Source organism: Nanorana parkeri, unplaced genomic scaffold, assembly GCF_000935625.1.
Source record: "Nanorana parkeri isolate BGI_ZX_2015 unplaced genomic scaffold, ASM93562v1 scaffold399, whole genome shotgun sequence".
NCBI classification, from domain to species: Eukaryota; Metazoa; Chordata; class Amphibia; order Anura; family Dicroglossidae; genus Nanorana; species Nanorana parkeri.
The window spans coordinates 192,049-206,864 of record NW_017306667.1 but is presented as its reverse complement, the minus strand read 5'-3'; the positions used below and the strand labels follow the sequence as shown (position 1 = coordinate 206,864).

Sequence of the window (14,816 nt, the reverse complement as noted above, 5' to 3'; positions counted from 1 at the left end):
AGGGCAGGGCAATGTGGAAAGGTTTTTTATCTTAATGCAGAGAGCGCATTAAGGTAAAAAATACCCTGCCTTTAGTACCACTTTAGAACCAGAGTGGTTTTCTTTGTTAACAAAGTAGCATAATACAAAAATAAAGATAATACAATTTAAATAATAATACGAAAGAAAGATAATACAATTTACTTCTTCAATGTCCATGAGACCTCTTCTTCTTAATGATTTTTGATAGCAACGCATACAATCAGAGTATCATGTGGTCTACTGTTGAACATCAGTCCTAAGCTCTTTTAGAAGAAATCATGTAACTGCTGAAGGGACATTTGGTACATCTATCTGCATCAAATGGAGTACTAACAAGTATTTTAGTTCCCGTATTACTATTTGTTATTTGACTGGATTTGGTGCAACAGGTGAGCATCATAATTCATTATGGATCCATTTAACAGGAACTTCCTTGGCATGAGGCAGTTTTGTTTCTAGAAGTTCTAGATTTTTAAGACTGATGATTTGTCATCAGTCTGAAAAATATGGAAGGGAAAGGTAAAGGATGTAAATGCAGCCAAAACCTACATTTAATTCATATAAACATATAAAAATGTGCACAGTATCCGAAAAACTGACTTACGTTATATCTTCTATTCCCATCAGATACTTAAGGACATTGGGTAATTCATTCTTAACGATAAACAGATAGCTGAGCATTGCTGTAAAAGAGAGAAAAATAATATTCATGGTTATACATTACTCATATTTATGAGCAGTCGTGCCTTTAATTGCCAGTGGTGAAGAAGGCATCAATAGCCCACCTTTACAACAACTCTAAAGAGTACTATTTATAATGCAGTAAAATATTGATTGGCCAATAATGCAAATCATTTTACATTAGAAGACTTATTTTTTTTGTCATGGGTTTTTTTTAAATCACTGTTAAGTTTTTATTGTTGTTTCTGCAGCCATTGTGGAGATTTCCACTCTCTTTCTTTGTGGTCACAGAGACAGGAAATGAGCCAAAACTCTCCAATGGTAGCAGAAATACCCTGCCATAAGGACAGAAAGTAAACTGAAATCTCCCCAAAAAGGAACCAGATCATAATAAAAACCTGACAAATGTTTTTTTTTTAATTGAAGTTTTCCCTTTTGCTTCCTATGAAGCATGGTCTTGATACATTGTCAAATCCACATTTGAAATACATTCAATGGACTGAAAGTGAGGCTTATAACGTCCAATCCTCATTTAAATATGCTGGCATTAACATGCTGCATTCTGCAAACATGTACAAGTCTCTCAAGTAAATAGGATGTAGGACAGTGTCATCTAAATGTGCCAAGATTTACCAGCTTTGTTTGATTCCTTTTTCACCCTAGGACTGGAATTGTGTTGCTGGTGAGAAAAAAAGGAAATCTAATGCAGCTAACAGGACTGAAAAGCTAATATATATAAAATGTTTGTTCCTGGAGTTAGATACATTGCATACCCTACATAGACGTTCATTGACTAAGCTCAGGAGATTGCATTCAGGAAGGCAAAGCACAGCCAATGTGTTTCGGGGGTCAGGAATCCCCCTTCATCAGTGCTTGAGCAACAGACAACAGGACACTGATAGACTCCAAACTTACAGACCCTGCACACAATCCTCGTTCTTAGGCTGGTGTAGAAATACATGGTGTGAAAAGATCTTTACCAGTAGTTCAGCATGTGTACAAGTTTGCATCTGCATAACAGCTGTTTTGTTAAATGAGTTCTAAAGTCACAGCTTATGCTATCTTCTTATGACATCAGTATTGTAATAGGAATACACTGTAGTTGTTTTTGATAATGCAATCAAAGCTTACTTTAATTTTTTTTATGTAGTGAGTGCTATCTTTTGTCTGCCCTTCACTTTCAACAACTTCCTGGATTCCCAGTGTGCTTTGCATCACTTTCCCTGCTCCCTGATGTGATGCAATCTTGATTTCTCAAGACTTCATATCCCATCATGCATTGCTTCCAGCAAAGAATTATAATGTTACAGTGTTCAGACGTTGAATTGTAGTTCAGAATGCAGGCTCTGTAAGAGCTGCAACACAAGAAGGTGCATATTGACAGGGCTGAGTGAAATTGTGTTAGTGCATTGAGGAAGTTCATCCTATCAGCATCTTCAATAAGTTTACAAATTTCTACATCAATATAGTTATCAGAAGCGGGATGGAAATTCAATATAAAAATACAGATTTAGTTTTAGGGGGTTATTCACTGAGGACCTGAAGGATCCAGCCGTAGCTTTGGCTGATCCTTCAACTCTCTTCGGCCGACGGAGCCCTTCGGTTTATTCGAACCAAAGGGCTGCTGTACGAGCTATTCACAATAGGCCGTACAGCAGCCGAAGGTGGCCGAGCGGCTCGACTGAGCCGAAGTAACAGCCAAAGCAGGGTGAACGGCCTGCCGAAGGCCAGCCGTCCTCCCCGCACATGACAGCTGGGCAGAGCCAGCCGTGATCTTATGTCACTGCTAGCTCCGCCCAATTGTTTCTTTTTTTCACCTTTTATTTAAAATATTTTTCTTTTATTCTTAATTTTCCTATTTTGGATCATTTTTAAAATAATTTCTTAACCTTTTTTTTTTTATTTCACTCTTTTCACTTATTTGCTATTCTGCTAAGTACCACGGAGGTACCGAGCAGAATAGCCGTGCGGCATTCGGCTATGCACTCACTTCGGCTCAGCCAAACATGCAGAGCATGTTCGGCTACCCGAAAGGCAGCCGATGTACGGCTGAAATCAGCCATACTGAGCTGGAGTGAATAGCCAAACGTCGTTCAGCTCTGTTCACTTCGGCTCGGTTATTCACTAGGCTGCCTTCGCGGCAGCTTTGTGAATAACCCTGTTAGTTTTTGACCCCCTTTAACATTTATAGAAAAATATGTGGAAGTATAAGAGAATTACCACAAAATGTTTCAAATATCACTGATTTCTTGTCCAGTAATTCTATTAAGAAAACTAACAACTGTCATTTTGTTGCTTCCTTTTTTGTGCAGTTGAAGCTTAACAAAGTTAGACAATATTGTATACCTCGCGGTCTGCACGACACAGCATACATTTACACATATAGCATTGAAATCTATATTCTTCGTTCTAGCACATAATCCCTATAATGCAACTTTTGTGTTCTGGTGTAGTAGTTATTTAGGAAAAATGAAAAGCATATAAAAATATGAATCAGTCATGTGCTTACCACCAACATTCTGAAGTGATGTTGATCCAAACACTAAAAACCTTCCTGGTGTGCCAAATACTTGCTCCCCCAGCTTCTCATATACCATACATCCTGGTTAAGTAAAAACAACAGTTTTAGTCTTAAGTACATGATTGAGTTAGCCAACCAAGCCATCCACACAAACCTCAATGGATACGTATCATTTGCATAACAAAAACAACATGTTTGTAATTATATCAGTTCTGGGGTTTTACTTCATTCAATGTGGTTGCAACAGGAAAGAGTTGTTCTGCTTTTGTGTTTTTCAGTGTACACACATAATGTTCTCAAAGGAAACCGGAAACCTATACTGAGAAAAATGGCGGCAACTGTAGAAGTCTCCAATTGATTGTGCTAGTTGCCTGGCTGGTATGCAGATCCAAACGTTTCCATGCTTTCTGAGTCCCTGACCAAAAACAGGTACATAAATACAATTTTGCTTGTTCCAGGTCAGATATTTACAACATATTGAGGAGGCCAGGCAACTAGTCTTTCAGAAGGAGTTCAGCAATATCAGACCCCACAATTCTCCCAGTACAGGATTCCTTTAAAGAAGAACTCCTGGGATCTACAAAGTTAACTTTTGCAGTGGGGCTAGCCCTGCACTGCAAGGATTAACTGGCTGTTTTGGTCTAGGGGCTCAAATAAAAAAATATATACTTACCTGGTCCTTGATCCTGCCTGGCTAGTAGACTGGTCCCCTCTTCTCCCTTGCGCTACAGCCGTCTAAGCCCCGCTGACGTCATCACGTCTAATGCAGTCCATTCACATGCATTAGATGTGAGGACAATAAGACATACCACAGTTGGAGCTGAGAGGGAGAGAGGTGAGCACTCACTGCCTCAGGACTGAGGATCAGGTCAGTATTTCTGCTGTATTCCAGCCCCTAGAAAAAAAATGAGCAGTAAACCCTTGCAAAGCAGGGGTAGCCCCACTGCAAAGGTTAACTTTTTGAATAACTAGAGTTGTTTAATGTTTAACTCCAGGCAGATATAAACGGTGCAAATCCAATGCCGCTCTATAATTAATAATAGATCATTACATTAGTATTTTTTAATGCATGCAGCACAAGTACCTGCATTTGACCTGGTATCAGCCTCTAGCAGTCTATTGTACAATCTGAACAGCAAAGCTCAGAGAGGAGGAGGAAGAAACAGCACAGGGAGTCAATTAGGTGGGCTGCAGTGCAAGAAGCATGCTAACAAGTGGAGAAAGCAGAGTGCCAGAAAAATAAAATAGTAAGTCTGCCTCTTCTCTGTCCAGTGTCAGAATAGGGGTGGGGAATTGTCCTGTACGTGAAACCGCAGCAAAGAAAGATCATGACCTCTCTCCTGCTAGACAGGACTGTGCTGCAGGGAGGAGCAGTGTAAATCTCAAGACTGGATAAACAGAAATACAAATCCTTTTGCGGGTAAATCATATACAGTAGGTATTTCATCTGTGTATTTGGCAGTGTGCCTGGAGTCAGATAGACACTGTGTTTACCTTCACTATCCTTTTACAGCATTTGTGCTTGGCGTCTGAATATAACTGTACAGTCCAATAGGCACAACAGTCCAATACTCCAGTGCACCCTGTAATTAGCACTCGCTAACAGGACTAGTCAGGCACACCAACATTCTTTCTCTGCAATACAAATCTGTGTGAGGACACTGGTACTGAAGTGCATGGTTGCTACTGTACTGGCATAGAGTACTGCAGTCTGAGGGCAGGGAACAACATTTTCATTGAGAGAAAAGGCTATTTTGATGCAAAATCAGTCACAAATCATAAAATGTAAGGGTACATGACTTTAAAGATAGTCATGTACCCTTACATTGCATTGCATGTTTTGCTTTTAGATACGTGTTAGGTTTAGATAAATACTTTCATGTAAATTGACTGTAGCAGAAAGAAATATAATATTGCTAATTTAGCTTGAAAAGATCAATCAGTTGTGAGTGATGCCTAATTTAGAAGATTGATATAAAAGCAAAAACCGCATAGTTTTTAAATGAGTTTGTAATACAATTTCATTTTTTTGATGATTGCATTCAGTCTGGAATCTTGCTTTGGGAGCAATTATGTAAGTATTGCTTTTACAATGAATGCAAGTATTAAATGATATGGTAAATGATGGTCAATAAAGCATAATGCTTATATCTTTTATTGCAGCAGAAATACCTGACTGTGTGCTTTTCAACAAGTGAAAATGGCAGGCACAATTGTTCACTGACACCGTGTGTTTCATCCATAAAACTTTCTGTACTCGTCTAGGGGTGCTAGTGCCACACAAAGTGCATCCGCCAGACTATATGACAGGCAGAAGGTTTATAAATGAAGCCCCATGTGACATTGTAATCCACATTTGTAATAACAGTATGGTTGCTTGCCACTAGCAGAGGGAAAAGTATGGACTATTAGCTGAAGGTAACAACAAGCTTACCTGGCCAGCTATAGAAATAAAAGCACCACTGTAACTGGGTAACTGCAGGCCTGAGTTTACCAGATGGCGTTTTTTGTGCTGGTGTGGGCCTTGAAATGTATATAGATTAGCTGAGATGATTAAAAGTAGCACTCCAAGCTGCTATGAAATTTACCCAAGCAACAGGGTCCCTATTACAAAATGAATGAAATGCTCATTTGGCTATGGGAAATAGAAATAGGGTGAAAAACTTTTTAGCAAAAATCTGAAAGCACCACTGACAAAGGCACCTCGGGGTGCCACGGCACCCTGGTTGAGAAAGGCTGCAGAGAAGAGTACCACCTGCCAGGGGAGCGAGGAATAAGATATTTGCACTTATTTCTCACTAGTCATATGAGCATTTAACCCATTTAGTGGAGGACACACCCACTAAACAGCAGTGATTAGATCTTTAATACTGACACTTTGGGGGATGTTCTGTATGTTTTAAAGCTGAACTCCAGCCTTACTTTCAGTCTTGAAGTTGTACATGCTCCTCTCCTGTACAATAATTGCTTACTCTGATTTCACTAGACACTATGAGCTTATCACAGTGTGCATTAGAAGCTGCAGCAAGTCAGCTAGAGACCACCTCAATTCCTGGTTGCATTCCAGCTGCTGCAAAACTACAAGTCTCAAGAGGCTATGGAACACTCTGACAGCTATAGGCATAACTTCTAGAGGCAAAGGCCTGGTGGGATTTGCCTGGTGGGCATTACCTAGGGCAGTCTGCTTGCAAATGTAGCCTGCTTATGCACAGCCACTCCTCTAGACTGGCATCTGCCTACCAGGATATTTGCATAACTCCTCCCACTTCTTTAAAAGGGCTGAGGGCTCTTGAGAGTACTGAGGCAAGATGCTGTGCTGTGTTCAGGACACTATGTACAGCACTCTGCTGGCCTCTGCCACCAGCCATGATCTGTCTGCATTGTATAAAGAAGCACAAAGAAGCAGTGATGATATTACCGGATCTATAAAATGTAATAAAAACAGAAAAGGATTTATTTGAAAATTTAATTAGCATTCTGATGAGGAGGAAGGGAGGAACCTTGGAAGGCAACATATAAGCCCAGGGGTGTGGAATTCCTATCGCCCGATGCCCGGGGCAGGCAGTTTCGGGCGCCGGGCGAGTAGTTTTTTTCTACATTTAGCCCGGCTGCGGGCAAGCAGCCAGATAAATGTAGTGTGGGAGCCGTTTTCTACTAGTCCAAAATCACTTGTAACCTGCCTGAATCACGCTCCCCCTCCCCTCTCTCTATCTCCGGGGGCCGGCCGGGTACCGCTCCCAGCTGCCTCTCTCTCTGCACGTGGGCTTCCCTCTTGTGGGGGATCAGTGACCATGGCAAATTAGGTTAGATAGCACACGGCAGAGTAGAGAACGCTTCTCTGCTTCGTGTGAAGTGACACAGGAATGCAGCCTTCCTGTCACAGGAGAATGAGCACAGTGCTGTGCTAGAACTCCTGTGTTGGAGGTGATAGGGTCAATAAAGAGAACCTGTCACCTCCAAAAGCTTTCACACAAAGGCTTGTTACCCCTTGTGTGATAGCAATAAAGTGAGAAAAAAAATAATATATATAACAATTAAAAATGTAAATACATACAAATGGGAAAAATAAAAAAGCGATAAAGTAAAAAATAATAAAAATAAATGATAAAAAGAAAAAATATTACAAAGCAAAAATAAAAAAAGTAAAATAAAATCTTAAAAATTAAAACCAACCCCTATCATCTGCATGCGAATAAATGCATGCATGAGGCATTGTGTGAGCAGAGTGGGCAATCCGTTACCGCACGGCAATCGTGCACAAAACCGTGTGGGTGGCCGGGCGGTCACAGAATCACACACCACCGCCGATCGCGATGGCAGTGCCATTATTGTCTAATGGCACCCCAGTCGCCCAGGCAGATTGCGCAGTTTCCCGCCGCAATAACGCCCGCACATAATCGTGGTTGAAAACACAGCACGGTGTGTGTCACGAAAAAAGGTACATGTACCTTTTTTCAGCGATTACCACGCAGATGTAACCCCATTGAAATCAAGGGGGCCGTGTGGCAACCACACACGGTCGCCCAAGTCTGCACCCGGCCCAAAGGGTAAATTTACTTTCCCAAGTAATTTGGGAAAATTGAATTACCTGCTCAAATCCCCGCCCCCCCACTATGCTTACCTTTCAGCAAACGGTCCTTTCCATCCGCCAGTATGGGTGTACTATCTGTACCTGTGCCATGTATTCTGAATTTCGCTCGCAAAATTGAAGCACTCATTGGTCAGCGCGGTCACCTGACGGCACTGAACAATGAGAAGCTCTTCTTGGCACTGCTAAATACGGTTTTGGTTAAAATAAAAAAAATTTGTATTGGGACAAGTAGATTTCCATGAGGGACAAGTAGATCGGGCCCCCCCCCTCCCTTTAGTCCTTGGACAAGTAGTTTTTTTCCAAAATTTCCACACCCCTGACTTCAGCTTTAAACACCAGTAAACCATTTTTTCTTATGAACATCCCCAGGAGAACTGTCTATTTTTTATTTACCCTTAAATTTTGAAGTGAGCTCCGGACTGCTGATGTTCAGAATTTCACAAGAGCAATGAAACATCCACAAAATTGTACTGGTATTGAAGAAAATGCTGAAAGAACCCTTTTCTGCTGTGTAAATGGCGTTCTTATATAACTCTACGCCTGCATTATTTATACCTCAACATATAATTACAAGTAGTAAATATAACATTCAAAGTTTACTTAACAACAACTGTGCCATTCACTATAAACATGGAATTTGTATGGTACAGGTGAAGGACTAAACGGTACCTGTTTCCTGGGAACATTTTAGTAGAAGGTTTATAGAATAGATAGACAGTAGAGAGACTGATATCAGAAGCAGCCTACAAGGGAAAAAAAAAGATAAAATTACAAAATGTAAATCAAAAAATCATAAACTCTAGTTTAATAAAAACTTTATTTCAGTCAAGTAAGAAGCATCTGCTAATGACACGGTATTCATAAAGGATGAAAAGGCCAATGATAGTGAAAGGTTTTGCTCAAATGCAGACTGACATCTTCACCTGCTGTCAATTGGTGCAACTTTGATGCTGCCAACTATGGACTTGTATGGTTTCTATTTATCTTTACTGGATTATCTGAGATGAGCGCTTATCAACGAAGGGAGTATGAGGAAGGAGGATGCTGAGGGTTGTTTGATACTAAGGCGCTAGCTGGCTGTCAGTTAACAGTCAGCATTTGGGGTGAGTGCATATTCATCGGGGGGTGATTTGGCACGAGGAAACCACTACACATATTGGAACACGAAATTTTTGGAACACGAATTTGGTGTTTTCACACTGTATTGGATTTGGAAAGAATTTTCTTTTCTTCACTTGGAAAAGTTTTCTGATTTTCACTGATTGGAATTGGACTGTCTTTTGATTGATTATTTAAATTTTTATGTTTATTTCAGTCCTGTATATACTACTATTTTCACTTTTTTGCACTGTTTTTTACTTATGTTGTCACTTTGATTCAACTCCTATTGAGAGGTTTTTAGTGCTGTACAGTTTTTTAAAAGGTTATCTAAAAGCGTTGAAGCTATTTTGTGTAGCAGCTTTTAACCTATTGGTGTTATAATTGATCCATATGCACAGATTATTCTAATGTTCCAATATTTCTAATTTCCATAATCACTTGACACTTGTAGAAAATTAGATCAGGAGGTAGAATATAATACAGAAATTTGTGCCATAGTGTCAAAAGCTATTATTTAGAAATAAGCACTGATTAAAGCAGCTTAACAGCAAAGGTTATTGAGAAGATCCTGCCAGTCTGCTGAACACCTGAAAATCATGTGCGGTTTGCTTTAAACATCCATTGACGTGCAGGAGAAGGAACAATGTAACTGACCTCCTGGATAAGCAAATACTGTCTAAGTACAACAGGTATGTGTATTCTTATTTGAATCTTGTAGTAGAGTACTTTGTGCTGTTCTGTGCATTTTTATACCATGAAACTTTGCCTCTATGCAAGAGCCTCTATGCAAGACTGGTCACTGCTGCTCTCTCTACTTATGCAGGGAGACCAGTCTGGTATCCGCCCCCCTGTATGTAGTTTTCTGCAGGCAGCCTGCAGTGAGGTCTGCTGGGTCCCTCACTGAGCTCTGCTCTTTGCACAGGTTATGTGCAGCACATTGGTGATGGCACTTACTCCTTTAACAAGGTAATAACTGGGTTTGCAAATAGTGATACAGATATTTCTGTATCACTCAGCTGTAGATCCTCAAATCATCTCTGAATTTGTGCTGACTCTGCTCTTCCTTTTGGAGCTTGGCTACTTTTGTTTCCCCATGGCTCTGTGTGTGTTGTAAAGTAGCCACCACTCCAAACTCACTCCCATGATGGACTACAATCTCATAGTTAGTTTACTAATGATTATTGTTGATCACGGGAGTGAGTTGTGGAGCCACCCTCCAGAAGGAAGGACAGTGTCAGCATTAATTCAGAGATGAGTGTTACACAAATAAGATCAATTTTTGTTAATAATTAGGGTAGCTGAATGCATTTTTGGGGATTTAACCCCTGCGTCACTTTACATTTTTATTGTTGTTTATGTCCCCATTGGGGAGATTCACCCCTCTATTTGTATTGGTGACCAATGTCACTCAGAAAGAAAGTGAGTGAAAATGCAAAAATGTTAGTGTTGTCCCCAGAACAGAAGGTAAGGGAAACATTTTCCAATGGGGACACTTGTTTCAGGCACAACTGCCTCAGAGGGGAATTCCCCTTTGGCTGATTTCCTCTATCTTCCTTTTCCGTCATTGGTACAGGAGGTGAAAGTAGATGTCCCCCAACAGTACACAGACTACAAAAAATAAACTAACAAAGGTTTTAACCCTTCCCTACTCTACCCAAAACAAAAACAAAAAATGGGGGGGGGGTATACAGGTGAAACTCGAATAATTAGAATATCGTGCAAAAGTAATTGCAGTAAGTTCTGCAAAAGGGGCCCAAACCAAGTACTGAGTACATATGCATGCTTATACTTTTCAGAGGTCCGATATTGTTCTATGTACAATCCTTGTTTTATTGATTGCATGTAATAATCTACTTTTTTGAGGTTGTGGATTTGGGGTTCTTGGAGTTTTCATGAGCTGTAAGTCATAATCATCACAATTATGACAAATCACGGCTTGAATTATCTTGCTTTGCATGTAATGAGTCTATCTCATATATTAGTTTCACCTTTTAAGTTGCATTAGTGAAATAAATGAACTTTGCACGATATTCTAATTATTCGAGTTTCACCTGTATATGCACTGTTTTATTACAAAGGCCGGCCGGGAGCTCCCTGGATCTGAGCGGGCGTTTAAGCCTTGTCAGCCACGGTTGCGAGCAGGAAAGTGCCAAAACTTAAAAACAGGCAGCAATGCCTGTTTACATACAAGCGATCTACTAGTATGTATTTTTTTCTTCTTGCTACCACACATGTTAAAAGGAAATGAGAAGTCGTTATGAAACTGTAATTTTTTTACAAGGGTTCTCGGAAGTTGTGTGGTTTTTTCCATTTAGTTTCACAGAACGGATACATTTTAAATTTGTTTTAGCTTTAGATAAACACCCGCAAAAAGTCATCACTGAGTGTGTGTGTTTTATTCCTCAGTTGTCTTTTGGCTTTTTTTTTAAATCACTTTAAGCTTTATTAACATCAATTGTCGTTTCACTTTTTTTTTCAATAAAACCATAATGGTGTCTGTTCAAGATGTTATTGCTGAAAAAGAGACTAAACAAAGTAATATTTAAGCAATTTTAGTAATGTTTCTGTGAGAATTTTGTACCCATGTGACAAAAACCAACATTGTTTATTTATGTACTAATAATAATACTGTGTTGTATTTTCTGTTTTCATTGTAAATGCATTCAAACAACTTTTTTAAACCGGTTATCACACACACACACAAACACACACACACATATACAGTATATATATATATATATATACATATATATGCATATACACACACACACACACACACACACACACACACTATATATATATATACAGTATGTGACTAATAATTATCCATTATATAGCGTCTAGTTACACATGGGAACTATGCTAAAAACTCTTCAAGTCTACAAACAAAAATAGGTATTTCTCTGTGAATGAGTATTTTTAATTGGGTTTGTCAGATTTGGCTGTGGTTACGGAGACATACACACAAAATATAGAACATTACTAAATTAAAAATTCCCTCAGCTAACATTGTTAAACAGAATTTATTTTGTTTTTCATACGGCTCTTGTGTTACATCTAATTTAGTATGATACATCATGTGTGCTTATATGAAATGTGATGCCTAATATATTTCCATGTCTAATGCACCAAGATTAGTCACCTCTATTTAGAAGGACCCTGTCCCTATGTAAAATATTTACAGTGAAGCCATACCTGTAAAAGAACAATGTACATTTTTCTTTTCTGCTGCCCACACTGCTGAACGCTGGTCATTCTAAGAAATTGTCCCCCAAAGTCGCCTGGGAAACTAAAGCTTCCAGTAGTGTCCATCTCCTGGGTCCCCCGCACTGGTTCAGTCTCCAAATATAATTTTCCTTACAGACTTTAGAGGAGCATTATTCAAGATCGGACTAGCAGTCCAACATGGGTGCAGGCAGCAGAAAAGGAGCATATACATTGTTTTTTTTTTTTACAAATAGGGCTTCACTATGAAAATTTTGTATAGCTACAGGGAAACTTTAAATATGGAATAAGAGAGCATAGGGTGTCTCTTTAGAGAGCCATAGCCTGAACATGCCTACAATTTAATTTCCTAACAGCCTTTGAGAAGAAGTCAAAACTTTCCATGACTCGGAGCAGTGTACTATGAGAGGAAGCATTCTGATACACAGTGTCAAAGACCTGTAGCTGGGAAATGTACACTAATAGTCTTGAAATGTTTACAGAGAACACATTGAGAAATGAAAAAATATCATTGGTTGCAGCATTGCATCTCACAAACTCCTATTTCTAATAGCAGTCATCTACCCCGCAAATTCTTAATCAATTCATTTAAAAAAAATACCACACATTAAAAAAACATATGTAAACATATATGGAATTAGCCCATTGTACACATAAATAAATAATACACGTAACCCTCTTGAATATGCCTCTGATCACATTTATACTAGTTGGCTCCATAGCCAGCTGTCTTGTGTCACCATTCCACACCTACAGGCGACTGGCTAGCCCTAGTATCATTCTAACAAGAATGTTAAAAGAGAACTACAGCTGAAACCTTTTATTTGGCTATAGTTCTCTTTTGGATAAATGTACTCTTATGACTCAAAGTCAGCACATAGCAGTCTACTGCCTACTATATAATGACAGCACAGAGCAGTGCTGCAGCCGGGAAAGATCCCAACAATATTGTCGGGATCCACCCCGCTGCCGGAGTGACAGCTGGCTCTTCTTCTCTAAAGCCAGAGCCAGCTGTGCCTGCCCCTCCCCATCTGTCCCTCCAATAAGCACTGAACAAACAGAGAGAGAGAGAGAAGGGGGGAGTCCCTGCTGGGAGCAGTGACTGACAGTCACCGCTCTGCAGGGAAAAGCCGTGACAAATCAGAGGTTTGTGATCGCTCAGTTCTCGAGCTATGGGTGTGAATGGGGCTAGTTCACACCGTTCTGTTACGTTGCATTATGTTGTGCTGAAAAAAAAGTAGAACATGCACTAAGTTTTTTCATTGCAACATAACACAACGAATCCGGTGTGAACTAGCTCCATTAACACCCATTCGTTTTTTCGATGACCTTCCGTTAGCAACGGATCGGAAGGAAATCGGAAGGTACAATTGCAAGTCAACAGACACTCTGCTGACTTGCGCTTTCCTTCCAACTTGGGTGTGAATGCATCCTCATACTCTGCCTGAAGAATATTTTTTACTCTCCCAATGGTCCTCCTTTAAAACCACACAAGGCACACAGAACATGGGGACAGAGAAGCTGAAGATACAGTTTGCCCACTCTATCAGTACATTTTGCTGACAGCTAGAAGAGTAGAGAAAATTACTGCATTGTACTGCTTACAGTGCACTTCTGGGTTTACAGAACCAAAGTGCACAAAGTGAAACCACACATTGCACTATCCAGCCAACAAAAGTGCACAAATAGTGTTGGGACAGCCACAATGAAGTCCTAGCCAGTGTGCATTGGCAGACAGTGCAGCAATCTGGAATTATTATACACATGAATGTGCTACTAATAGTTAACCACATCTGTGTGTGGCTGTTTGCCGACCTATGACGTCCTACTGTCCTAAACTGTGGCTTGTGTTCGCTATGCAGACATTTGGCCCTTATTATGTACAGCATTGAAGATTGATACACTATGACATTGTATAGCTGCTTAGTCACCCTTATTTTCACCCTGACACTTCTCTTGTACAGACTGCTGTCCTGCTACCTAAACCCAATATCTGTCTCTACCTCTATCTTTTTGAACAGTGCATACTTTGTATTTTGTAAGCAATTTTAGTAATGTCTCTGTGAGAATTTTGTACCCGTGTGACAAAAACCAAGATCATTTTTTTATGTGCTAATAATAATACTGTGTTTTATTTCAGGTGTTGCCAATGACCAGCTTGGGCTGATCAGGTGGCTGAGAGCAGCCTCATTAGGAAGCCAGCCCAGTGCTCAGAGGAGTGTTGGAGTTGTGTCTGTGCAGGGAGCACATGGACACAGACAAACTCGGGTGCGTGCTGGACGCACAAGGAACAGCCAGGGGTGGCTGGGAGAGGTCAGGAAGGTCAGTGACCCAAGGGACCAGTTGGACGCACTGCTGAAAGAGCAGAGTGAGTGCCCACGAAGGGAGAGGTCAGGAAGGTCGGTGACCCTAGGACCTGTGGTACAGACTGCTAAGAGAGCAGAGTGAGGGCTCATGAGGGGTGAGCAGCGTGAGTGTCTTTAAGCTGTGGAAAGCTACCGAGCGAAGCTAAAAGACTGTAATTTATGTTGCGGCTAGAAACCGTCTTGTGCACAGGGGAGGTCTACCCTGTGGAAGGAATTATATATTTGTGTTTGCCCTAAATAAACTGCATTTTACCTTTTTACTTGCACCTCCGGTCTACAGTGGAGTGTCCTTGTTACTATATATATATAT

The 14,816-nt window shown here is 40.2% G+C and overlaps 1 protein-coding gene across 1 annotated transcript in view; it reads right to left on the bottom strand.

Annotated features, from left to right (window-relative positions):
* Positions 1–14,816, bottom strand: part of SLC38A1 (solute carrier family 38 member 1) — a 61,236-nt gene that overhangs the window by 18,281 nt on the left and 28,139 nt on the right. Inside the window, exons 5-7 of the mRNA XM_018559486.1 lie at positions 8,484–8,557; positions 3,212–3,304; positions 626–704 (exon numbers count right to left, since the gene is read on the bottom strand). Of these exons, the coding sequence (XP_018414988.1) occupies positions 626–704; positions 3,212–3,304; positions 8,484–8,557 (246 nt within the window). The remainder of the gene's footprint in view (positions 1–625; positions 705–3,211; positions 3,305–8,483; positions 8,558–14,816) is intronic.